This window comes from Piliocolobus tephrosceles, chromosome 13 (genome assembly GCF_002776525.5).
Source record: "Piliocolobus tephrosceles isolate RC106 chromosome 13, ASM277652v3, whole genome shotgun sequence".
Classification (NCBI taxonomy): Eukaryota; Metazoa; Chordata; class Mammalia; order Primates; family Cercopithecidae; genus Piliocolobus; species Piliocolobus tephrosceles.
The window spans coordinates 16910783-16938048 of NC_045446.1; the positions used below are offsets into that span (position 1 = coordinate 16910783).

General features: G+C 43.1%; 1 protein-coding gene and 1 pseudogene across 2 annotated transcripts in view; one reads left to right on the forward strand and one right to left on the reverse strand.

Annotated features, from left to right (window-relative positions):
• Positions 1-27266, forward strand: part of FNBP4 (formin binding protein 4) — a 53436-nt gene that overhangs the window by 21041 nt on the left and 5129 nt on the right. For both annotated transcript variants that reach the window (XM_026454104.2, XM_026454105.2), the window contains exons 7-15: positions 820-1158; positions 3043-3253; positions 12987-13111; positions 15427-15531; positions 16554-16687; positions 17663-17850; positions 24609-24919; positions 25215-25359; positions 26081-26418. In XM_026454104.2, coding sequence (XP_026309889.1) covers positions 820-1158; positions 3043-3253; positions 12987-13111; positions 15427-15531; positions 16554-16687; positions 17663-17850; positions 24609-24919; positions 25215-25359; positions 26081-26418 — 1896 coding nt within the window. The remainder of the gene's footprint in view (positions 1-819; positions 1159-3042; positions 3254-12986; positions 13112-15426; positions 15532-16553; positions 16688-17662; positions 17851-24608; positions 24920-25214; positions 25360-26080; positions 26419-27266) is intronic.
• LOC111544999 lies at positions 21771-21862 on the reverse strand (annotated as a pseudogene).

The following is a 27266-nucleotide window of genomic DNA, read 5'->3' on the forward strand; positions in this document are numbered from 1 at the left end:
CCCGTCTCTACTAAAAAATACAAAAAACTAGCCGGGCGAGGTGGCGGGTGCCTGTAGTCCCAGCTGCTTGGGAGGCTGAGGCGGGAGAATGGCGTAAACCCGGGAGGTGGAGCTTGCAGTGAGCCGAGATCGCACCACTGCACTCCAGCCTGGGCAACAGAGCGAGACTCTGTCTCAAAAAAAAAACAAAAAAGATTTACCCAGTCATGTTATGAGCTGACAGGATACTGATCTTAAATCTACCTCTGCTTACTACTAGTCTGCCTTTTGACATCCAGAGAATAGCAGGGAGGATATATTTGAATCCTACCTAGAACTAGGCTCTAATTCAATCAATGGCTGTCTAAAGTAATAATGTAATGGTATAAATATATACTCACCTGTTGGCAGTAAGTGGTTTTGGCTGGGCGTGGTGGCTCACGCCTGCAATCCCAGCACTTTGGGAGGCTGAGGTGGGTGAACCACAAGGTCATTAGTTCAAGACTGGCCTGGCCAACATGGTGAAACGCCGTCTCTACTAAAAATACAAAAAATTAGCTGGGCGTGGTGACGAGCGCCTGTAATCCCAGCTACTCGGGAGGCTAAGGCAGGAGAATAGCTTGAACCCAGCAGGCGGAGGTTACAGTGAGCCAAGAGTGTGCCACTGCACTTCAGCCCAGGTGACAGTGCAAGACTCCATCTCAAAAAAAAAAAAAAAAAAAAGTGGTTTTTACCTTGGGTATTCAGCTACTGAAAACAGTTAATATGAACAATTGAATGTGTGTGCAGGTGAGATTTGTTTCAGAATTACATGAAACTAAATTATTTTGTTCTCTATAGGAAGTAAATGAAGGAATTCAGGCTCTCTCAAATAGTGAGGAGGAGAAGAAAGGGGTGGCAGCATCGCTACTTGCTCCTTTATTGCCTGAGGGAATAAAAGAAGAAGAAGAGAGATGGAGAAGAAAAGTAATTTGTAAAGAAGAGCCAGTTTCAGAAGTAAAAGAAACAAGTACAACAGTAGAAGAAGCAACAACAATAGTAAAGCCGCAGGAAATTTTGTTGGACAATATAGAAGACCCTTCTCAGGAGGATCTTTGCAGTGTTGTCCAATCTGGAGAAAGCGAGGAAGAAGAGGAACAAGATACCCTTGAACTGGAGCTAGTTTTGGAAAGGAAAAAGGTAAGCTTTTGAAAGTTACTTGTAGTTTGTTTTTTCCTCAGTACTACTCTACAGGGATCATTGTGCTTGACTTAGAACCATTATTGGGATTTTGTTTTTCTTATCCCATCATCTAGGTATGTTGAAAGTTATGCAGCAAAAACTTTAAACTACAGAGTTGTAGGTTTTTTGGTCCTTGATGATGCTTTTGGTAGTTATCGGGGGAACTCGCCCCCAATATTTCAACATAGGTTCTTTCTATTTTCCTTAAGTGTCAGCTTTCTGAGAAATAAAGAGAAAGAGTACAAAGAGAGGAATTTTACAGCTGGGTCGCTGGGGGTGACATCACATATCAGTAGGACCGTGATGCCCACCTGAGCCTCAAACCAGCAAGTTTTTTATTAAGGGTTTCAAAAGGGGAGGAGGTATAAGAACAGGGAGTAGATCACATGCTTCGAGGGCAAAAAGGAGACCTACTGATAAGGGTCTATGTTCAGCGGTGCATGTATTGTCTTGATAAACATGTTAACAGAAAACACATTTGGAGAGCAGAGAACCTGTCTGACCACAAATTTACCAGGGCTGGGTTTTTCCCCACCCTAATAAGCCTGAGGGTACTGCAGGAGACCAGGCTGTATCTCAGTCCTTATCTCAACCGCATAGGACAGACATTCTCAGAGCGGCAGTTTATAGACCTCCCCCCAGGAATGCATTCCTCCCCCAGTGTAAATATTCCTTGCTAGGAAAAGAATTTTGCAATATCTTCCCTACTCGCACATCTGTTTATAGGCTCTCTGCAAGAAGAAAAATATGGCTCTTTTTGCCTGACCCCGCAGGCAGTCAGACCTTATGATTCTTCCCTTGTTCCCTAAAAATCACTGTTACTCTGTTCTTTTTCAAGGTGCACTGATTTCATATTGTTCAAACACACATGTTTTATAATCAATGTGTACAGTTAACACAGTTATCACAGTGGTCCTGAGGCGACGTATGTCCTCAATTTAAGAATATAACAGGATTAAGAGATTAAGACAGGCATAAGAAATTATAAAAGTATTATTTGGGAACTGATAAATGTCCATATTAAAATGAAATCTTCACAATTTATGTTCCTCTGCCAAGGCTCCAGCCGGTCCCTCCGTTCGGGGTCCCTGACTTCCTGCAATAGGTAGTCGATAATCAATAAAGAGTCTTGACATTGCTCAGACTTATATAAATGGGTACCAGAAAAAAATAGAAAGAATGAATAAGACCTACTATTTGATAGCACAGTAGGTTGACTGTAGTCAATAATAACTGTATATTTTAAAATTACTTTAAAGAATGGAGTTGGATTATTTGTTATTCAAAGGATAAATGCTTGAGGGGATGGTTTTCCCATTCTCCATGATGTGCTTATTTCACATGACATAACTGTGTCAAAACATCTCATGTATCTCATAAATATATACACTTACTATGTACCCACAAAAAAATTGGCAAAATTAAAAAATAATAATAGAGTGAGTAGGCCCAGTGCAGTGGCTCATGCCTATAATCCCAGGACTTTGGGAGGCTGAGCAGGAGATCACTTGAGCCCAGAAGTTGAGACCAATGTGAGCAACGTATCCAGATACCATCTCTTATTAGGAAAAAAAAAAAAACACACATGTAATGACATGTGCCTGTAGTCCCAGCTACTTGGAAGGGTAAGGTGGGAGGATTGCTTGAGCACAGGAGGTTGAAGCTGCAGTGAGCCATGATCGTGCCACTGCACTCCAACCTGGGCAACAGGGAGATCCTATCTCCAAAAAAAATGCTTTCTGTTCTCAAAGGATTTAAATTTCAGCAATATCGTCATGGCTATTATTCTGATTAGACATATTAATAAGCAGTTAACTAACTTAATTGTCATGTTCTTTGTAGGCAGAGTTGCGAGCCTTGGAGGAAGGAGATGGTAGTGTGTCAGGGTCTAGTCCACGTTCTGATATCAGCCAGCCAGCATCTCAAGATGGAATGCGTAGGCTTATGTCTAAAAGAGGAAAATGGAAGATGTTTGTTCGAGCTACCAGTCCAGAATCTACCAGCAGGAGTTCTAGTAAAACTGGACGAGATACTCCAGAAAATGGAGAAACTGGTAATTTGTGCTTCACATTAAACTTTAGAGTTGAAAGATGTGGAGGGAAGGAAACTCTTCCTTTTTTTGTTTCTTCTTCAGCAAAACAGGAGATTGTACTTTTACTCTTTGGGAGAAGTGCTGGGAAGGAAGCTTCTATCCACTTCTCTACCTTTTCCAGATCTATTTTCTAGTAGAGGAGTGAGAGCCTGAGAGGCTGACATCCACTGGGTGGTGGTGTATTCAGAGCCCAGTCCCATTTCTTCTCTCTTTGTCTACATTGCCCAGCCTCTGTGTGGGTGAGTAGAGAGTTTGATTATGTTGTGAGGACCCAAGTTGTCTTCATTCAGGGTAATGAGGACCTTACCCTTCATTCATGATAAGGTGGAAGAGATCCTGCTGCATTTTTTAATCTATTTTCAGAAATCTGTGGATAAACCTAATATTTTAATCTCCATTTGACCCTAATTCATTCTTTTTTTTTTTTTTTTCCTTTTTGAGACAGAGGTCTCACTCTGTCGCCCAGGCTGGAATACAAAGGCGTGATCTTGGCTCACTGCAACCTCTGCCTCCCAGATTCAAGCAATTCTCTTACCTCAGCCTCCTGAGTAGCTGGGATTATAGGTGCCTGCCACCACGCCTGGCTATTTTTTGTATTTTTAGTAGAGACGGAGTTTCGTCATGTTGGCCAGGCTGGTCTCAAGCTCCTGATCTCAGTTGATTTACCCACCTCCCAAAGTGCTGAGATTACAGGCGTGAGCCACCGCTTTCAGCTGTGGCCCTAATTCTGTAGTGGAAAGTTAGCAGTAAGATAAGGACCTCAAACCTTAGTTGAGTATACCTAGAAGAAAATACTTTTATGGATCATGGTTCAAAAACAGCCCAGTGCTGTGTCACAGGAAGCTGAGGCAGAAGGATCCCTGGATCCTAGGAGTCTCAGGCTAGCTGGGCAACATAGCAAGACCCCTGTTTGTTTCTTTTCTTTTTTTTTTTTTTTTTTAAAAAGGAACAAAGAACCAAAAAAAAACAAAAACAAAACAAAACAGGTGATGAATAAAGGCAGACATCCTTGTTTGAATTTTTTTATTTATTTATTTATATTTTTTGAGACAGAGTTTCACTCTTGTTCCCCAGGCTGGAGTGCAATGGTGCAGTCCTGGCTCACTGCAACCTCTGCCTCCTGGGTTCAAGTGATTCTGCTGCCTCAGCCTCCTGAGTAGCTGGGATTACAGGCGCCCGCCACCATGCCCGGCTAATTTTTGTATTTTTCAGTAGAGATGGGGTTTCACCTTGTTGGCAAGGCTGGTCTCGAACTCTTGACCTCAGGTGACCTGCCCACCTTGGTCTCCCAAGGTACCGGGATTACAGGCATGAGCCACCACCCCTAGCCTGAATTTTTTCTTTTCAGTTGGCAGTGCGGAAGAACATAAAGGAAAAATCTGTAAATCCTCTTTATCTTTTCATTATTCTCGCTCCCTACCCCTTTGGTTCTTTTTTTTTTTTTGGAGACGAGTCTTGCTCTGTCCCCCAGCCCAGAGTGCAGTGGTACAATCTCTTGCTTACTGCAACCTCCACCTCCCGAGGTCAAGCAATTCTCTGCCTCAGCCTCTCAAGTAGCTGGGATTACAGGCGCATACTACCATGCCCAGCTAGTTTTTGTGTTGTTAGTAGAGATGGGGTTTCACCATGCTGGCCAGGCTGGTCTTAAACTTCTGACTTCAGGTGATCTGCCCACCTTGGCCTCCCAGAGCAATAGGATTACAGGTGTGAGCCACTGCACCGGGCTATTTTCTCTGTCCTTTATATACATATATCCTTCCAGACAATGTTCTTTATGCACGTTTACAGTTAGGTATGCATGAGTGTGTTTATGTGTATATATGTAAATTTTACCATATATGAGAGCATATAGATTGTTAGGCAACATACAGTTTTCACTTAACAATGTGCCTTAAAAATTGTCATTCAGGCCGGGCGTGGTGGCTCAAGCCTGTAATCCCAGCACTTTGGGAGGCCCAGACGGACGGATCACGAGGTCAGGAGATCGAGACCATCCTGGCGAACACGGTGAAACCCCGTCTCTACTAAAAAAAATACAAAAAACTAGCTGGGCGAGGTGGTGGGCACCTGTAGTCCCAGCTACTCGGGAGGCTGAGGCAGGAGAATGGCATAAACCCGGGAGGTGGAGCTTGCAGTGAGCCGAGATCGTGCCACTGCACTCCAGCCTGGGCAACAGAGCAAGACTCTGTCTCAAAAAAAAAAAAAAAAATTGTTGTTCATTGGTTAAAACTGAGTGGTGTAGATATGTGTATTTAACTCTGCCCACTGTTGATGGACATTTAAATTGTGTCCATGTTTCACTAAAAAAAAAATTGTTGCATTTGTACTATGAAAAAAACCCCTATAGGGCACTCAGATGTCCATCAGAGGTATCATAGATAAATTGTGGTGCATTCTTTATTTTTTTTAAGTTTTTGTATTTTTTTTGAGACGAAGTCTTACTCTGTCGCCCAGACTGGAGTGCAGTGGCATGATCTCAGCTCACTGCAGCCTCCACCCTCCAAGTTCAAGCGATTCTCCGGCCTCAGCCTCCCAAGTAGCTGGGATTACACACGCCTGGCTGATTTTTGTATTTTTAGGAGAGATGGGGTTTCACCATCTTGTCCAGACTCTTCTGGAACTCCTGACTTTGTGATCCACCCTCCTTGGCCTCCCAAAGTGCTGGGATTGTAGGCGTGAGACACCGTGCCCAGCCCTGTGGTATATTCTTAGAAAGGACTACTAAGCAGCAAAAGGAACATACCGTAGTTATATGCATCAATGTGGCTTAATCATAGAAACAATAATATTTTCAGAGGGCAAAGCAGGAAGATCATTTGAGGCCAGTAGTCAAGACCAGCCTGGACAATATAGCAAGACACCATCTCTAAAATGTTTTTTAAAAATTAGCCAGTGTGGCCGGGCGCGGTGGCTCAAGCTTATAATCCCAGCACTTTGGGAGGTCGAGACCATCCTGGCTAACACGGTGAAACCCTGTCTCTACTAAAAAATACAAAAAGCTAGCTGGGCGAGGTGGCTGGCGCCTGTAGTCCCAGGTACTCGGGAGGCTGAGGCAGGAGAATGGTGTGAACCCGGGCGGCGGAGCTTGCAGTGAGCTGAGATCCGGCCACTGCACTCTAGCCTGGGCGACAGAGCAAGACTCCGTCTCAAAAAAAAAAAAAAATTAGCCAGTGTGATGGCACACGCATATAATCCCAGTACTCATGATGTTGAGGGAGGAAGATAGCTTGAACCCAGGAGTTCAAGGCTGCAGTGAGCTATGGTTACACCACTATACTCCATCCTGGGTGACAGAGCAAGACCCTGCCTCAAAAGAAAAACAAAAAAAAGACTGGCTTGTGGTGACTCACGCCTGTAATCCCAGCACTTTGGGAGGCCATGGTAGGTGGAGCACCTGAGGTCAGGAGTTCAAGACCAGCCTGGCCAATTTGGTGAGACATGGTGAGACTCTGTCTCTACCAAAACTACAAAATAGGCTGAGCGTGGTGGCACATGCCTGTAATCCCAGCTACTTGGGAGACTGAGGTAGGAGAATCGCTTGAACTGGGGAGGCGGAGGTTGTGGTGAACCGAGATGGCGCCACCACACTCCAGCCTGGGCAATAGAATGAGACTCCATCTCAAAAAAAAGAAAAGAAAAATAGTGGCTGGGCGCGGTGGCTCACACCTGTAATCTTAACACTTTGGGAGGCCGAGGCAGGCAGATCATAAGGTCAGGAGATCGAGACCATCCTGGCTAACACAGTGAAATCCCGTCTCTACTAAAAGTACAGAAAATTAGCCGGGTGTGGTGGCAGGTGCCTGTAGTCCAGCTACTCAGGAGGCTGAGGCAGGAGAATGGCTTGAACCCAGGAGGCAGAGCTTGTAGTGAGCCGAGACTGCGCCACGGCACTCCAGCCTGGGTGATAGAGCAAGACTCTGTCTCAAAAAAAAGGAATGGGCCGGGCGCGGTGGCTCAAGCCTGTAATCCCAGCACTTTGGGAGGCCGAGACGAGTGGATCACGAGGTCAGGAGATTGAGACCATCCTGGCTAACACTGTGAAACCCCGTCTCTACTAAAAAAGACAAAAAAAAAAAAAAACTAGCCGGGCGAGGTGGCGGGCGCCTGTAGTCCCAGCTACTTGGGAGGCTGAGGCAGGAGAATGGCGTAAACCCGGGAGGCGGAGCTTACAGTGAGCTGAGATCCGGCCACTGCACTCCAGCCTGGGCGATAGAGCGAGACTCTGTCTCAAAAAAAAAAAAAGGAATGAAAAACAGTTACGTTGAACAAAAAAGCCATGGAAGAATACATATGTTAATATTCTATGTATATAAATGCAGAAATAAGCAAAAATATTGTGCTTTGGCTGGTTCACACCTGTAATCCCAGCACTTTGGGAGGCCAAGGCAAGCAAATCACTTGAGGTCAGGATTTTGAGGCCAACATGGTGAAACCCTATCTCTACTAACAATACAAAATTATCTGGACCTGGTGGTGCTCGCCTGTAATCACAGCTACTTGGGAGACTGACACAGGAGAATCACCTGAACCCAGGAGGCGGAAGTTGCAGGGAGCCGAGTTTGTGCCACTGCACTTCAGCCTAGGCGACAGAGTGAGACTCTGTCTCATGAAAAAATATATATATAAATATATATGTATATTGTGCTTAAAGATCTGTCCATGAAGAAGCTAAAGGAATATAATGACTGACACCATGAGGGTAGAGGTCATGTCTGGTGTGGCTGTGATGGCAGAAGCCTGGGAAGACTCAATGTTAACATATTAATATTTTGATATTTTAATAAGCCATGTTATACGTTTTTTTTTTTAGACGGGATCTCACTCTGTCACCCAGGCTGGACTGCAGTGTCACAGTCATGGCTCACTGCAACCTCCACCTCCTGGGTGTAAGCAGTTCTCCTATCTCAGCCTCCCAAGTAGCTGGGATTACAGGCGCGCGCCACCATGCCCAGCTAATTTTTGTATTTTTAGTAGAGACGGGGTTTCACCGTGTTGGCCAGGCTGATCTTGAACTCCTGACCTCAGGTGATCCACCTGTCTCTGGCTCCCAAGGTGCTGGGATTACAGGCGTGAGACACCATGCTTGACCTATTTACTTGAATTTTTGTTTCTTTTAAGAGACAGGATTTTGGCCGGGCGCGGTGGCTCAAGCCTGTAATCCCAGCACTTTGGGAGGCCGAGACGGGCGGATCACGAGGTCAGGAGATCAAGACCATCCTGGCTAACACGGTGAAACCCCGCCTCTACTAAAAATACAAAAAAAACTAGCCGGGCGAGGTGGCGGGCTCCTGTAGTCCCAGCTACTCGGGAGGCTGAGGCAGGAGAATGGTGTAAACCCGGGAGGCGGAGCTTGCAGTGAGCTGAGATCCGGCCACTGCACTTCAGTCCGGGCGACAGAGCGAGACTCCGCCTCAAAAAAAAAAAAAGAGAGAGACAGGATTTTGGCGTGGCTCAGGCCTATAATCCAAGCACTTTGGGAGACTGAGGTGGGCGGATTACCAGGGGTTGGGAGTTTGAGACCAGCCTGACCAACCTGGAGAAACCCTGTCTCTACTAAACAAACAAACAAACAAAATACAAAACTAGCCGGGTGTGGTAGTGCATGCCTGTAGTCCCAGCTACTCGGGAGGCTGAGGCAGGAGAATCGCTTGAACCCAGGAGGCGGAGGTGATGGTGAACTGAGATCGTGCCATTGCACTCCAGCCTGGGCAACAAGAGCAAAACTCCCATCTCAAAAAAAAAAAAGAGACAGGATTTTACTCTGTCACTCAGGCCGAATATAGTTGACATAATCATAATGCAGCTTTGAATTCATGGGCCCAAGTGATGCTCCTCCCTCACCCTCCCAAAGTACTGGAATTATAGGCTTGTGCCACCTCACTGAGTTGATTTTATTCTTTATATTATATGCATTTGTTATGCTGTTTTACAATAAATAATATTGTGGTAACATCCCGGTGAATGTATTTTATGTACATTTTAGTTCACAACAGTAAAGATTCCTAGTGGTAAATTGCTAGGTCAAAGGGATATGTGCATTCTAATTTAATACAGCCTGTGTACTTGCCCTCCAAAACATTCTCGTCTTTAACTCTAGCCATCCTTAAAATTGTTAAATTCTTGGACCTGCCACCAGATAGAAGACTTCTAATACACAATGGCATTAAAAATTAATAAATGCGGCCGGGCGCGGTGGCTCAAGCCTGTAATCCCAGCACTTTGGGAGGCCGAGACGGGCGGATCACGAGGTCAGGAGATCGAGACCATCCTGGCTAACACTGTGAAACCCCGTCTCTACTAAAAATACAAAAAAACTAGCCGGGTGACGTGGCAGGCGCCTGTAGTCCCAGCTACTCTGGAGGCTGAGGCAGGAGAATGGCGTAAACCCGGGAGGCGGAGCTTGCAGTGAGCTGAGATCCAGCCACTGCACTCCAGCCTGGGCGACAGAGCGAGACTTCGTCTCAAAAAAAAAAAAAAAATTAATAAATGGGGCCAGGCGCGGTGGCTTACACCTGTAATCCCAGCACTTTGGGAGGCAAAGGCAGGTGGATCACGAGGTCAGGAGATAGAGACCATCCTGGCTAACACAGTGAAACCCTGTCTCTACTAAAAATACAAAAAAGTTAGCCTGGCGTGGTGGCAGGTGCCTGTAGTCCCAGCCACTCGAGAGGCTGAGGCAGGAGAATGGCGTGAACCCGGGAGGTGGAGCTTGCAGTGAACCGAGATTGTGCCACTGCACTCCAGCCTGGGCAACAGAGCGAGACTCCGTCTCAATAAATAAATAAATAAATAAATGGAATTAGTGGGAAGATTTTGTTTCAGATAATTTGATAATAAAGAAGGAATATTAATCAGGTAAAAGGAGAGCCAGGCTATTATATTATAAGGTTAAGGACTTAAAAAGTTTTAGGCTGGATGCAATGGCTCATACCTTTAATCCCAGCATTTTGGGAGGCTGAGGCAGGAGGATTACTTGAGTCCAGGAGTTCGAGACCAAACTGGGCAACATAGCAAGACTTTGTCTCTGCTGAAAAACAAAAAACGAGACTGGAGGAGGTCAAGACTGCAATGAACTGTGATCACACCAGTACACTCCCACCTGGGCGACAGAGTAAGACCATACCTCAAAAAAACAAAGCCAGGTGCTGTGCCTCACAGCTGTAATCCCAGCAGCTTGGGAGGCTGAGGTGGACAGATCACTTAAGGCCAGGAGTTTGAGACCAGCCCAGCCAACATGGCAAAACCCTGTCTCTACTAAAAAAAAAAAAAAATAGCTGGGTGTGGTGGCAAAAGCCTGAAGCCCCAGCTACTTGGAAGGCTGAGGCAGGAGAATTGCGTGAACCCAGGATGTTGAGGTTGCAGTGAGCCGAGATAGCTCCACTGTTCTCCAGCCTGGGCAACAAAGATTCCATCTCAAAAAAAAAAAAACGTTTAGAATATTAAAAGCCATTTAAAGTCACATTTTTACTTCTAATCCTGAAGATGAAGGATTAACCAAAGTCACAGCTCTCACATTTGAGGTATTTTTGGCTTTTTTTATTGTTACTTTCTAGACGGAGTTTTGCTCTTATTGCCCAGGCTGGACTGCAGTGGTGTAATCTCCGCTCACTGCAGCCTCCACCTCCCAGGTTCAAGCAGTTCTCCTGCCTTGGCCTCCTGAGTAGCTGGGGTGTTACAGGTGCCCAGCACCACGCCCAGCTAATTTCTTGTATTTTTAGTAGAGACAGAGTTTCACCATGTTGGCCAAGCTGGTCTTGAACTGACCTCAGGTGATCCACCTGCCTTGGCCTCCCAAAGTGCTGGGATTACAGGCATGAGGCACCGTGCCTGGTCATTTTTGGCTTTTTTAACTGGCAGTCGTTTATTTTATTTATTTATTTATTTTTATTTTTTGAGACAGAGTCTTGCTCTGTCGCCCAGGATGGAGTACAGTGACACGATCTCGGCTCACTGCAAGCTCCGCCTCCTGGGCTCATGCCATTCTCCTGCTTTAGCCTCCCGAGTCGCTTGGGCTACAGGTGCCCACCACCATGCCCAGCTAATTTTTTGTGTTTTTGGTAGAGACGGGGTTTCACTGTGTTAACCAGGATGGTCTTGATCTCCTGACCTTGTGATCCACCCGCCTCAGCCTCCCAAAGTGTTGGGATTACAGGCGTGAGCTACCGCAGCTGGCCTATCTGGCAGTCATTTAGACTGTGTGAATTAGTTTGAGTATGCAGGTGTTACGAAGCAAAGATAAAAGAGTTCATATTGTGTTCTCTGTTTAATTTGGTAGACCTCTTCTCTTTTGGAGATTCCCATTACCAATAGACATCAGCACCAACTAAATAGGTGGGTTCAATATAGATGTCTGTAGGTCTTCACCAGTTTAGGAAGGAAATTACCAGATGGTTTGAGAATGATGCAGGTCGGGCGTGGTGGCTAATGCCTGTAATGCCACTACTTTGAGAGACCTAGCTGGGCGGATCACCGGTCAGGAGTTCGAGACTAGCCTGATTAACATGGTGAAATTCTATCTCTACTAAAAATACAAAATTAGCCAGGCTTGGTGGTGCATGCCTGTAATCCCAGTTACTTGGGAGGCTGAGTCTGGAGAATCACTTGAACCTGGGAGGTAGAGGTTGCAGTGAGCTGAGATCACGCCACTGTACTCCAGCCTGGGCAACAAGAGCAAAACTCCATCTCAAAAAAATACTAATAATAATGATGCAGCCTGGATGCAGTGGCTCACGCCTATAATCCTAGCACATTGGGAGGCTGAGGCAGGCGGATTGCGTAAGACCAGGAGTTTGGGACCAGCCTGGGCAACATGGGGAAACCCCATCTCTACTAAAAATACAAAAACTGGCTGGACATGGTGGCACCTGCCTGTAGTCCCAGCTACTTGGGAAGCTGAGGTGGGAGGATCCATTGAGCCTAGGGGGTCGTCTGCGGTGAGCTGAGATTATGCCGCTGCACTCCAGCCTGGGCAACAGAATGAGACTCTGTCTCCAAAAGAAATTATAATGCTGATAATGTTGCTCTTTTAAGCACTTTCCCCTGCAACTTGTTAAAGAATTCTTACATATCCCAGGTTTGCTGTCTAGCTATTGTAAGTAATTGAAGCAGTGGTATTCTGGAAGAGAAGATTAGAAAAGGTGTTAAGGAGAAGGGGAAAGCAGAAACTTCAGGGTAATTTGATAGACTAAAGTAAATTTTACTTATAGATGCATTTTAAGAAAGTTGATTATGAAGGATTTTTATTTTAGTTAGTTATTTTTTGAGATGGAGTCTTATTCTGTCGCCCAGGCTGGAGTGCAGTGGCACAATCTCGGCTCACTTCAACGTCCGCCTCTCAGGTTCTAGCAATTCTACAGGCGCGTGCCACCACATCCAGCTAATTTTTTGTGTTTTTAGTAGAGACGGGGTTCAACTGTGTTAGCCAGGATGGTCTCGATCTCCTGACCTTGTAATCTGCCCACCTCCAAATGCCAAAGTGGTGGGATTACAGGCGTGAGCCACTGCGCCCGGCCCTGAATTGTTTTTGGGTTATAAAGACAGTAGGCTGACAAGTTTGAAGTTTTAACAAGTAGGTAAAACAGGGAAGAGAGAAAGAACTAATAATCTTTTGCAGATATCTGCTATGTTGGAAGATGTATACAGTGCTCTGTAAGTATTGGTACTTTGGTTTAATTTTACATGTTTTCTTTTACAGCAATTGGTGCTGAAAATTCAGAAAAAACAGATGAGAATTCAGATAAAGAGGTGGAAGTAGAAGAATCTCCAGAGAAAATAAAAGTACAAACAACACCAAAAGTAGAAGAAGAACAGGATTTGAAAGTATGTGTATTACTTAATGCAACTTGACACATTTTTATTATTATTATTATTATCATTATTTCGAGATGGAGTCTTGCTCTGTCACCCAGGGTGGAGTGCAGTGGCACAATCTCGGCTCACTGCAACCTCTACCTCCTGGGTTCAAGCTATTCTCCTGCCTCAGCCTCCCCAGTAGCTGGGATTACAGGCATGCACCACCACTCCCAGCTAATTTTTGTATTTTTAGTAGAGACGGGGTTTCACCATGTTGGCCAGGCTGGTCTCGAACTCCTGGCTCCGTGATCCGCCAACATTGGCCTGCCAAAGTACTGGAATTACAGGCGTGAGCCACTGCGCCCGACCCACCATTTTTTTTTTTTTCTTTTTTTTCCCCCTCAAGACGGAGTCTTGCTCTGCCACCCAGGCTGGAGTACAGTGGCCCAATCTTGGCTCATTGCATCCTCTGCCTCCCAGGTTCAAGCAGTTCTTCTGCCTCAGCCTCCCAAGTAGCTGAGATTACGCCACCACACCTGGCAAGTTTTTGTATTTTTAGTAGAGACGGCATTTCACCATGTTGGCCAGGCTGGTCTTGAAATCTTGACCTTGTGATCCACCCACTTTGGCCTCCCAAAGTGCTGGGATTACAGGTGTGAGCCACCGCGCCCGGCCCAATTTTTTTTTTAAATGTCAGTTATTATTAAACTGCTTTCTGTTAACAAGTAGTAAAAGTAATAGTAATGTTTCCAAACCTAAATTGTTTACTTGGTTAGATGAAAAGATCATATTTAAGCCTGAAATAATTAATTATAAGGCTGACTTGATACTGAGAAATTATCTAACATGCTAACTGCTTAATTGCTTTCTTCAAATTAAGCCTCTGTTTGAGAAGCAGTAGCTTATAGGCTTCTCTAGTTTGGGAGAAAAGTCACAGATTTAATTCCGGTGTGAAATACTTGTCTTTACACAAAGGCAAATTTAGTTTGAATTGCATTTCTAACCTAATCTCATGGGAGAGTTGGACCAAATAAGTATTGGCTATTTAAGGGTGGTCTGTTTGAAAAACCACTTAACTTGTTATTTTGACTTGCAAGAGTATCCAATTACTAGTTAGGGAACAACCAAGTAGAAGGGACTGGGATAATTTTGTTTCAGGCTTCAGCAGGTGGCTAATATAGGCAATTAATGGATAAATGGCAATTTGACAATATTGGTATTTATATCATTCAGGATCTGTTTTTTCCAGCTGTGTTGAGCTATAATTGACTATACATATATCTTACATGTACTATGTCATGATTTGTTATATATGTATATTATGATATGATTATCACAAACAAGGTAAATTAACTTACGTATCACCTTACCTTGGAGAGTTGTCTTGTGTGTGTATGTGGGGATAACACATAAGATCTATACTCTTAACAAATTTCAGGTATCGTTAACTGTAGTCACCGTGCTGTGCTTTAGATTTCCAAATTTATTTTATTTTATTTTTGAGGCAGAGTCTGGCTCTGTCACCAGGCTGAATTGCAGTGGCACAGTCTTGGCTCACTGCAACCTCCACCTCCCGGGTTCAAGTGATTCTCCTGCCTCAGCCTTCTAAGTAGCTGGGATTACAGGTGTGTGCCACCATATCCACCTCATTTTTGTATTTTTAGTAGAGATGGGGTTTTACCATGTTGGCGAGAATGGTCTCTATCTCTTGACCTTGTGATCTACCTGCCTCAGCCTCCCAAAGTGCCAGGATTACAAGTGTGAGCCACCACACCCGGTCCCAAAATGTATTTTATAACTGAAAGTTTATATTCTTTGACCAACATTTCCCCATATCCCCCTGTCTCCAGCCCCTGGCAACCACCATTCTAATTCTACTCTTTGAGTTTAGCTTTTCAAGATTGGGATCCATTTGCAACTATTGAATTCCATGTTGTATTAGAATGCATCATGATGGGCTGGGCACAGTGGCTCACATCTGTAATCTCAGCACTTTTGGAGACTGAGGCAGGAGGCTGACTTGAGACCAGGAGTTCAGGAGCACCCTGGGCAATAGCGAGACCTTTGTCTGAAACAAAATAATTGTTTTAAATAATTTTTAAAATGCATTGATTATGTAAATATGGTATTTGATTCCTGTCATTATTTGTCACTTTGTTATGTGTATTATGTTACTATAAATTAGAATTTTATATTCTGGACAACTAAATACAGCTGTTGAGGGAAGGCTGTTTATAGGCAGACCCATATTTCTGATGTCTATAAGAATAAATGAAGGATTGTACGTAATACAGAAAATGTTACAGATTCTAATTTTACTTTTCTTCTTTTCTGCATTGTAGTTTCAGATTGGAGAACTGGCAAATACCCTGACAAGTAAATTTGAATTTCTAGGCATTAACAGACAATCCATCTCCAACTTTCATGTGCTGCTCTTACAGACTGAGGTAAGTTTTTTTTGGTGTAAACAGTAAGTGAATGAAATGCTGTATGTGTTACAACTCTGTCTTGCTTACATTTTAAGCCTAAATTTAAATTTTTAGCCTTGAAGCATATTTGAGCCAACAGTCCAAGAAATAAAGCTGTATTAACCAAAGCACAGTAAATAGATTTCTTTCTCACAAATTAAAATTAAATTCTGATGGTCAGATGAGGCCATGTAATGTTGAAAGTACTTTGTAAGTGTTAAAGCATTATAAGTCTTTTTAAAAAGAAAGTTGAATCCTATTTGTATCTTACATACTTTACAAAAGGGCAGGGCAGGATTAGGTAAGGAGCTCCTGTAGGAAGCTGACTAATTTCCTTAAGAACTGAACCCTTGGCCAGGCACAGTGGCTCACACCTGTAATCCCAGCACTTTGGGAGGCCGAGGCAGGTGTATCACCTAGGGCAGGAGTTCAATATCAACCTGACCAACATGGTGAAACTCCACCTCTACTAAAAATACAAAATCAGCCGGGCTTGGTGGCACATGCCTGTAATCCCAGCTACTCAGGAGGCTGAGGCAGGAGAAGGGCTTGAACCCAGGAGGTGGAGGTCACCAGACTGGAGTGCAATGGCACAATCTTGAATCTTGGCTCATTGCAACCTCCGCCTCCCAGGTTCCAGTGATTCTCCTGCCTCAGCCTCCCGTGTAGCTGGGATTACAGGTGCCTGCCACCACGCCCAGTTAATTTTGGTATTTTCAGTAGAGACAGGGTCTCACCATGTTGGCCAGGCTGGTCTTGAACTCCTGACCTCAGGTGATCCACCTGCCTTGGCCTCCCAAAGTGCTGGGATTACAGGCATGAGCCACCGCGCCTGGCCTTAAGATTATTTTATGAGATGAAGATGGGGTTTATTTTCCTCTCCAGTCTACTCTCCTGCCAGAGCATAGGGATATAGTCTTGGAGCAGAAGGCTTATATCCCCTTTGCCTGTGTCTCCTGACATACAATTAAGTCTTTAACTTATTTGTCTGTTTATTCTAGACTCGAATTGCAGACTGGCGGGAAGGGGCTCTTAATGGAAACTACCTTAAACGAAAACTTCAGGATGCAGCAGAACAACTAAAACAGTATGAAATAAACGCCACTCCTAAAGGCTGGTCCTGCCACTGGGACAGGTACGCACTCTTCTCCCCTTTTCACCTTTCACCTTTGACATCTCAGACATGATTTGTGATCACCACCATCTGACGACATGACAGCCTGTCTGGAGACTGAGAGCAGCTGCAGTTAGCGGTGCTGGGCAGGCAAAGCACCGCAAGCACAAAGTTTGGCCAGCCACACATTGGAGAAACAAAAGCAGTGTTTAAAGTGTACCATGTAACGGATTTTTTCCCAAGATATGGACAAAGCTGGTTTTTACTCTCCAGAGTGTTGCACGGAGTAGGGCGGGCTTGGGGGTTAAGCGCATGCGAGAGCTCTGTGCGCTTTACAGGACCTCTGGAAGCAACTACTCCTGATTAACCTCGGTGAAGTTAAGGAAAACTTCGTGGCTGAAGATGTGAATGAAGAACAAGATTACTATCTTCTGCCAGCAGGTCAGATGAAAACATTTCTTTTTATATTTGGCTTTTCTTGATTTTTTTTTCGTTATTTGAAATCTTTGCTCTTTTATTTTTCAGCTCCCAGATCCTCTCCCTCTCTTTAGCTTTCACTGTGTTTGATATCAAGAATATGAAATGTGAATTCCACGGTCCAAGAGGGGAAGAGTCACCTTTCACAAACTTCGTTGTTCTCTTCTTTGGAAGGGAAATTAGTGTTCTAGGCGATTGAGTCCCTTCATTAATGAAACTTGAAACCCTGTTATGCATTGGCAAATAACAAAAAAAGAGAAAAATGTTTTCTAAGTCTCATCTGTTGGAGTGAGAGGGTTCAGGGCTGTATTCACAGAGTTGCTGGCACTGCAAATAGCTTTGAATTATCCTTGGTTCTCCATTCTCAGTTGTCAAAGCTCTTTGTTGCCTTTGTGAATAGCAGTCCATTAAGAGGTTCGTCCCTGTGAGAGCAGACTGCTGTCCTGGGACAGGACCAAATGGAAGTGTCTTTGTAGGAGAATGGGTTTTAAAACATGTGTTTTCTTTCTTGTAATTTAGGGATCATAGACGGTATTTCTATGTAAACGAACAGTCGGGCGAGTCTCAGTGGGAGTTTCCAGATGGTGAAGAGGAAGAAGAAGAAAGCCAAGCTCAAGAAAGTAGAGATGAGACTCTTGCCAAACAGACCTTGAAAGACAAAACTGGCACTGATTCAAATTCTACAGAATCCTCTGAAACTTCCACAGGTGGGACAATTTACCTTGTACTAATTGCGCAGAAATGACTTTAGAAGAAAAATCTTACTAATTTACATCATTAAAAGAACAGATTTTATGTCATAATAATATAAGCTTCTGATTGAGAATAATGATGTGAACTAAAACAAGGAATGCATGAGTTATTATGGTTGGAAATCAGCATACTATTGTTATCATGTATAAAACTATGCCCCAAAATGAAAAGATAAGCCAATAGATTTTGATTTTAAAAGATTGTTTTATAACCATTCTATCATGCCACTGACTAAACTGTGGGTCTCCAAAAATAGGAATGCTAATTAGTGCTAAAGAACTAGATAAACTATCAATATATGTGGCATGCTGAGATTTGTTCTACATTTCTATACAACACCTAGTCTGTTCATATTGTAGTCTCATTTCTCACCTCCGCTAATCTTACAAAAAGGGTGGTTGGTACAAATCAAAATGATATGAAGAAATGCCATTAGTGCTTGTTTCAGAGAAGCAAAATAGTTGATCATTAAAAATCACCAGCAATCTTCTCTGGTCTAAAACAATTGGCAATAGGACGGATCATTCCATTTTTAAGGTACTCTTAGAAGAATTTAGTTTTTTAAAAGATAGGCTTTCATGCTCCTCAGTTCCTTTAAGGATCTGATAGCTCTTCAGAAGAGCCTCAACTTGACTGTCACATTATTAAAGAAGCAATTTTTCCCCCTTTCAATCTCTTTCCTGGAATGACAAATGTAAGTGAATAATGAAGCATACTCAAGACTTTACAATTAACCACCTTTTTTGTTTTTAGTTTTTAAAAATTTTCCAATGTGTAAAGAGACTTCTACCTTTTAATCATAGGAATTGATAGCTATTTGTTAAACTGATGGCATATGAAGGCAAGAGTCTATGAGTCGTTTCTAAAGTAGTAGATCTTTGAAAATTTGAAAAAGTGAAATTTGTCAATAACAGAGTTAGGAGTTGAATTCTTTTGTCTGATACTTATCCAAGTTGATGCTTGTACTCTACTGGCTCCCTGATCATAGTAGAAAAGCACCAGTAATGTACCAAATGAAACTGGTTGTGTGCCAGATGATTTTGTTAACTTCTTAAATAGCCTAGGAATCGTCAGCAGGTCACGTACAACTGCAGTGATAATTTCAGAACATAGCAAAAGGCCGATTTTATTCTACTTCACATTTTAGATGTGCATTTTTTCTACTTACAGGGCATTTTACTTCCCTTTTACATGAAGAGATTTTCTTTTGAATATTTTTCCTCTCTTTTGGTAGCAGTGATAGACATGTCTAATAATATATTGGTTCTTTTCATTTGATTTCTAGTAGTTAATGAACTGAAGAGTCTTGATCGTGGTTCTGGATAGGTGACTCCACTCCTGACCACTGTCAATGTCCCTTCTGTGTTCCACAGTTGAAAATGCCACTGTCACCATTTCTGAATGTTCTGTGAACACTTGAGATTAGTATTAAGCTGTTTTCTCCTTTTATGACACATATAGTTGATACTGTCTGGTAAAAGGAGGCTCTTGAGCATTCCTATTTAATTAAAACAGAACTAGTTGTAGTGTAGGAAAAAGCCACTGGTAAAACAGATTATATTCTTAAGCCTCTCTTTATTGAGAACCCCTAGAATTGCAGGATAAACTTGATCTAAGTAAAATCCAAATCTTACACTAAGGTCTGTGAGATTTAAGAGCAATAATTAACAGTTCTAAGCCTAATAAAGACAGCTCTTAATCAACTCAGTGGTGGTTAAAACCAGCTGTCTTTTAAAGAAGAGAAAAAACAAAACACAGCAATACCCTGTCTCTTCAGAAAATTGTTTTAAAAGTTAGCCAGGCATAATTAGTGGCCCACACCTGTAGTGCCAGCTATTTGGGAGGTTGAGGTGGGAAGATTGCTCGAGCCCAGGATTTAGAGGCTGTAGTGAGCCATAATTGAACCACTGCACTCCAGCCTGAGCGACAAAGAGCAAGACCCTGTCTCAAAAATAATGTCAGGGAAGGAGTGCAAAATTACACTGTGAGAAGCCAAGGAAGTTTCAACGTTCAATTTATTTTTCTAAGTCATTTTTAATCATTATTTATTGTTTCAGTGTTTGAATTTAACATTATGATTTTAAAGATGGAGTGGGTTCTAAAGATGAGTTGGGTTCAAGATATCCAACGTATCTATTATATTGGGCTTATGTCACTTAGGTGAAGTTTAGCTGCTTTTTCTTTTTAATCTCTGTGGAACAATTTGTATAATTTCTTGCTTTAAATTGCTAAACTGAACTCTTCATTCAAAATACTAAACAATAATTTCTCTTTGGGGGAAAATTAAGGAAGGCTTTCTATACATAGAAATAAAGATGCCTAGGCTGGGTGCAGTGGCTCATGCCTGTAATCCCAGTACTTTGGGAGGCTCAGGCAGGTGGATCACCTGAGGTCAGGAGTTCAAGACCAGCCTGGGCAACATGTTGAAACCCTGTCTCTACTAAAAGTACAAAAATTAGCTGGGCGTGGTGGCAGGCGCCTGTAATCCCAGCTACTCGGGAGGCTGAGGCACGAGAATCGCTTGAACCTGTGAGGTGAAGGTTGCAGTGAGCCAAGATCACGCCATTGCACTCCAGCCTGGGTGACAGAGCACAACTCTTATCTAAAAAGAAAAAAAAATGCCTAGAGAAACAAGGTTCTTAGGTGCAGTGACTCATGCCTGTAATTCCAGCACTTTGGGAGTTTGAGGCAGGAGGATCACTTGAGCTCAGGAATTCAAAACCACCCTGGGCAACATGGCAAGACCCCATCTTTGCAAAATATTAGCCTAGCTTGGTGGCACGAGTATGTGGTCCTAGCTACTTGGAAGGCTGAGGTGGGAAGGATCACTTGAGCCTGGTAGGTTGAAGCTGCAGTGAGCTATATTCACACCATTGCACTCTAGCTTGAACAACAAAGTGAGATCCTGTCTGAAAAAGAAAAAGGAAAAATGGGAGCTTTAAAAAATTAATTTTGGTCAGGCACAGTGGCTCACGGCTGTAATCCCAGCACTTTGGGAAGCCAATGTGCACGGATCACTTGAGGTCAGGAGTTTGAGACCAGCCAACATGGTGACCCCTGTCTCTACTAAAAATACAAAAATTAGCCAGGTGTGGTGGCAGGTGCCTGTAATCCCAGCTACTCGGGAGGCTGATGCAGGAGAATCACTTGAACCCAGGAGGCAGAGATTACAGTGAACTGAGACTGCACCACTGCACTCCAGCCCAGGCAACAGAGTGAGACTCTGTCTTTAAAAGAAAAAAAAATTAAGAATTTGTATGCTCATAACATACTCAGTTTTAAGCTTGTAGCTTTTAAATCTTTTAGCATGTAATAAAAGCTGCTTAGGCCAAGCACAGTGGCTCATGCTTGTAATCCCAGCATTTTGGGAGGCTGAGGCAGGAGGATCACCTGAGGTCGGGAGTTTAAGACCAGCTTGACCAACATGTAGAAACCCCATCTCTACTAAAAATACAAAATTAGCCGGGTGTGGTGGCATGCCTGTAATCCTAGCTACTCGGGAGGCTGAGGCAGGAGAATTGCTTGAACCCAGGCGGTGGAGGTTGTGGTGGGCCAATATTGTACCATTGCACTCCAACCTGGGCAACAAGAGTAAGAGTCCGTCTCAAAAAAAAAAAAAAAAGCTGTGTATACCATTTTAATCTCTGCTTGGGCTTCAGACTTAAATATTCTCTTAAACAGCAAAAATATCAACTAGGTTAAATTTAAAAGCAAGGAGAAGCATCATTGTAATACGACTTCCGTGTGTATTCAAACTAGAATTTTCTGATGGTCTTCCTAAGGTAAAGGAGATAATTGTCATTACTATGACACAGCTTTTATGTTTTGAATAAACTTAGTTTGGAGATTCAAGTATTTTTATTATTTATTTTCATGTGAGACGGGTAATGTGCAGATCTCATAACAAAGTTTGAGGGAGACACATTGTACATGAGAATTTGAAATGCTTATGAAATACAAAAGCAGAGGCCGGGTTCGGTGGCTCAGATCTGTAATCACAGAACTTTGGGAGGCCAAGGCACACGGATCACTTGAGGTCAGGAGTTTGAGACCAGCCTGGCCAACATGGCGAAACTCCCTCTCTTACTAAAAATACAAAAATTAGTCGAGTGTGGTGGTATGGGCCTGTAATCTCAGCTACTCGGGAGGCTGAGGCAGGAGAATCGCTTGAACCTGGGAGGTAGAGGTTGCGGTGAGCGAAGATTGCGCCACTGCACTCCGGCGTGGGCCACAGAGTGAGACTCTTGTCATTAAAAAAAAAAAAAAAAAAAAGCATCGGATTCACATATTCTAAAAATACTCCTTGTTTGTGGCTAAATTTATCAAGTCTAGTTTAATCTCATATTTACACAGAGTTTAGTTAATTCTAATTAGCTTTGTTGGAGGTCATAAACCACATTATTAACCTTGAACTGACTCTGTGTTTCCCTGAGTTCCTCTGCATAGCAGTATGTCACCATCATAAACATGTTGGTATTGCATTATGCTTCTAGATATCCACCAATATTTGAAAATCTCACTGGTCCGAGTGCAGTGGTGTTTGCAACTAATTGATCACAACGTTACAGACTTTGTTTCTTCTCCATTCCCGCTGCTTCATTTGACTAGCCTTTAAAAAAAGAGAAAGAAAATAGAGAAAATCTTAACTTATATTTACCTACTATATGTTGTGATTAGTTTAATAGAAGGAAGTTTAATCCTTAATAATTAAGTTAATCCTCAATGTTTATTAACTTAGTTCTGATGTAGTCCTTGTGTACTATTATATAAGGTAGACTGCTTGGCCATACTTTGTCTAAAAGTTAATGCATAAATTAATAATTAAATATGGCCAAATACAAAAGTTTAATGAGTCATTTGAGGTCATTTAGCCAGAAAACTGCCTTAATGTTCCTGGTGAATGTTTTTCAATGTCCTTTTCCAAAAGTAGCAGTAAGCAGCAGTCTTAAAATAATTAAGGAGACGTGGGAATGATGTTTTTAAAGTCTTTTACAGAATGTATTGTCTGTCTGTTCCGTAAAAAGTAAAACTACTCTATTTGTGACCAGCTTGGGCAACACAGTGAGACTGTCTCTAAAAAAAAATTTAAAATTAGCCAGGTGTGGTGATGCACACCTGTAGTTCTAGCAACTCGGGAGGCTGAGGTAGGAAGATCGCTTAAGCAAAGCGTTTGAGGTTAGAATGAGCATGATCGCACCACCTACACTCCAGCCTGGGCAACAGAGCAAGACCCAAATGGTTGCTTTGTTTGTTTTACCTTGTTGAGTGCCAGTGTGTATTTTGAGCAAAGCAGTGTAAATGACCTTCTTGCCCTAGAGTCTTTCATAATTGAGCCTTATTTAATCTACCACTTTTGACCGTGAAATTTAACAGGTGACTTCTTCTGGGTATCTACTCCAGGTGAAGTGAGATTTTTTTTTGACTGAGATGTCTAAAGCTCTTGGATTCCTGGTATTTCACCAGGACATCTTAGTAAAACAGGAAGTATCAGATGAGGAATCAGACTTGAGTTCTAGCTCTGGTCTGGCCACTAACATTGATATGATCTTGGGCAAGTTAGTTCCTGCCTGGGTTTCATTACCTTTAACTGAGGAGGTTGAAATAGATGATTTCTCATGTCTCTTCTACTCCTAAATTCTATGATTTTAGGGAGAAAATCCCCTTCAACATTCCTGGGATATATATCTAATAGTCCCATATATTGTGAAACTTCCCTATTGACGATAAAGAGGGCTGGGGAAGGCTGCAAGTAAGTATATCCTATTTTCTCTCATCTTTAAAGGTTTTCCCAGCAGAGAAAAGACAGTAATCAATGATGGCTTTTACAAAGTTTGAGGAAAGCTGATCCTGCAACTTTTCAGCTGCAATTTTGTAATGTAGACTTCAGCAACAGCAATTTCAAAACCTCTGCAGTTTTAAAAAATCTGAGTTATATACTTTGAAGATTTATCTTCCTAAATTTCTCTTTTATCATCACGAAAGTAAAAATTGCCGTCCCTAACTTGTGTCTCTGTGATTTCACAAATGAATGTAATATATGCAAAGGTGTGAAGGAATGATATAGTTGACAGTAGCACCTTGCAAATGGATTTTTAAAATTCAGTAACCCAAATTAAACACAATGGGTAGGGTTTTCCTGAGTATTTTGAATGAATATTCTGGGTCGTCTTCACTCACTTTGTCTAGCTCAGTAAAAAATAAAGTATGTGGAATAATTATTGCAGGTGCACATTATTCACTCACTCCTTCACTTTTGAAATAGACTCCAGACTACTACTTTCATTTGTGTATGTTGAAGCTTTTGAGTGTTTGAAATAAAAAACTTCAAACTACAGATTCAGATGACTGCATTTCTCATTGAGTTGATGTAATCTTCTTCTTCTACTCATCCATAAATATAGACCCAAAGGACAAGTATAACACAGATGGGGAAGGTGCTATGAAGTTCATAAATTTATCTTTCCGTGGAAGTCATTTTTGAACTGAGTTGTTGAATATTTTAGCGACGTCAGTATAGAATAGATGCCTGTGGGCCAAATTTTTTTCAAGGAAAGAGCCACTCCCTGCTGTTTGACACCAGATTCTTTACTGTTTTGTACACTGTGCTAGGTTCCTATAAATGTTTGTCTTACTGACCAGTTGAACATTTCTATGGATATAAGCCAGGGAGTTTTTGTCTTGCTTTTTCCCTGACTCTTACCTGTTTTCATAGGTTCTCTTTGCAAAGAATCCTTTTCTGGTCAAGTTTCTTCTTCATCACTCATGCCACTTACTCCATTCTGGACCCTCCTTCAGTCAAATGTTCCTGTGCTTCAACCTCCATTACCCTTGGAAATGCCACCACCCCCACCTCCACCTCCAGAATCACCTCCACCCCCTCCTCCACCACCTCCTCCTGTGGAAGATGGTGAGATCCAGGAGGTAGAGATGGAGGATGAGGGAAGTGAGGAGCCCCCTGCCCCAGGAACAGAGGAGGATACCCCTTTGAAACCTTCAGCACAAACCACAGTTGTAACTAGCCAGGTAAGTAATGCCCTTTGGCATTCTGAATGATTTTGAGGACTGCAGCATGATTGACACCGTGTTGTATTTTAGAAGCATATGTTTAAAGGCCGGGCACAGTGGCTCACGCCTATAATCCTAGCACTTTGGGAGGTCGAGGCAGGAGGATTGCTTAAGCCCAGGAGGCTGCAGTGAGTCACGATCTCACCTCTGCAGCTCGTGCAACAGAATGAGAGCCTGTCTCAGAAAAGGAGGTGGGAGCAGGCTATGCCTAACCATGACCTTCAGCCACTGATTACAAATGTTTGTGTTTCAGAGTTCAGTTGATTCCACCATCTCTAGTTCTTCTTCCACTAAAGGAATAAAGAGGAAAGCTACAGAAATTAGTACTGCAGTGGTTCAGAGGTCAGCTACCATTGGCAGTTCTCCAGTTCTGTATAGCCAGTCAGCTATAGCTACAGGTAATTGTGATTAGAGCGTGGTTTTTCCTCAATGTATTGTTTCTTTTCTTTTCAGCATTAGATGCCATAAAAACTAAAGAAATGTTAAAGACTCTTGATTGCAAAGACTGTCAGTATGCATTTATTTTACTTACTTAAAACAAAAACAAAAAAAAAACCTCACAGTTTTTTAACAGTTTAGATGGTCGTGCATAGTGGCTCACACCTATAATCCCAGCACTTCAGGGGGCTGAGGCAGGTGGATTGCTTGAGCTCAGGAGTGGGGACCAGCCTGGGCAACATGGCAAAAGCCTGTCTACAAAAAAGACAAAAATTAGCCAGGCGTGATAGTCCGCACCTGTAGTCCCAGCTACTCAGGAGACTGAGATGGGAGGATCACTTGAGCCCTGGAGGTTGAGGCTGCAGTGAGCTGTGATCAGACTGCTGTCATCCAGTCTGGGTGACAGAGCAAAACTCTGTCTCAAAAACACAAAAAACGTTCAGCACATATCCTTTCAGATTGTCTTTTGTATATTTATGTACATTGGTGATTTTGATGTTTAGGTAGTTTAATGCCAAGGTATTCAAAATTAATATATTTTGCTACTAGCAAATATGGCTATGTTTTTTAGAAAAAAATATACTGGAATCATTTTCTGTGTGATCTAATCCCCACTTTTCATTGCATCTGTTCTTGTCATGATGTCCTTTTTGTAGTATAATTTTATGTTTTCTGTGTTAGGTCACCAGTCAGCAGGGATTGGAAACCAGGCAACAGGAATTGGACATCAGACAATACCAGTTAGCCATCCAGCAGCAGGAATGGGTCATCAGGCCAGAGGAATGAGCCTGCAGTCAAATTACCTTGGACTAGCGGCAGCACCTGCAATTATGAGTTATGCAGAATGTTCCGTCCCAATTGGAGTGACTGCTCCTTCATTGCAGCCAGTTCAGGCCCGAGGTGCTGTGCCTACCACTGCCATTATAGAACCACCACCACCTCCTCCTCCTCCTCCACCACCACCACCAGCTCCCAAAATGCCACCACCTGAAAAGACAAAAAAAGGAAAGAAAGACAAGGTATAATAAATCGCCCTTCTTAAAAATTTATTTTTAAAAATTCTATTGAGGTTATATTCACATAACATAAAATTAACCATTTTCAGACTGGCACCGTAGCTCACACCTGTAATCCCAGCACTTTGGGAGGCCAAGGCGGGCAGATCACTTGAGGTCAGGAGTTCAAGACCAGCCTGCCCAACATGGTGAAACCCCAGCTTTACTAAAAATACAAAAGTTAGCCGGGCCTGGTGGCGGATGCCTGTAATCCCAGCTACTCGGGAGGCTGAGGCAGGAGAATCGCTTGAACCCAGGAGGCAGAGGTTGCAGTGAGCGAGGTCACGGCACTGCACTCCAGCCTGGGTGACAGAGCAAGACTCCATCTCAAAAAAAAAGAAAAGAAAAGAAAAGAAATTGAAATGTACATCTTATTTTCTCAACGAGGGGACCTTATTCAAAAAATCTGTTTGTCTCAAGTGCTGGGAGCTTGGGCCCCCATACCCAGTCCTCACATGAGTACAGTACTCAGTCACGTCAACTCCTACTTGTTGAGCCAGCATCACCCAGACAGGTCTTCAAACATACAACTGCTTCTCTTAAAAAGCATAGGGATGCCGGGCGCGGTGGCTCAAGCCTGTAATCCCAGCACTTTGGGAGGCCGAGACGGGTGGATCATGAGGTCAGGAGATCGAGACCATCCTGGCTAACACGGTGAAACCCCGTCTCTAATAGAAAATACAAAAAACTAGCCGGGCGACGAGGCAGGCGCCTGTAGTCCCAGCTACTCGGGAGGCTGAGGCAGGAGAATGGCGTAAACCCGGGAGGCGGAGCTTGCAGTGAGCTGAGATCCGGCCACTGCACTCCAGCCC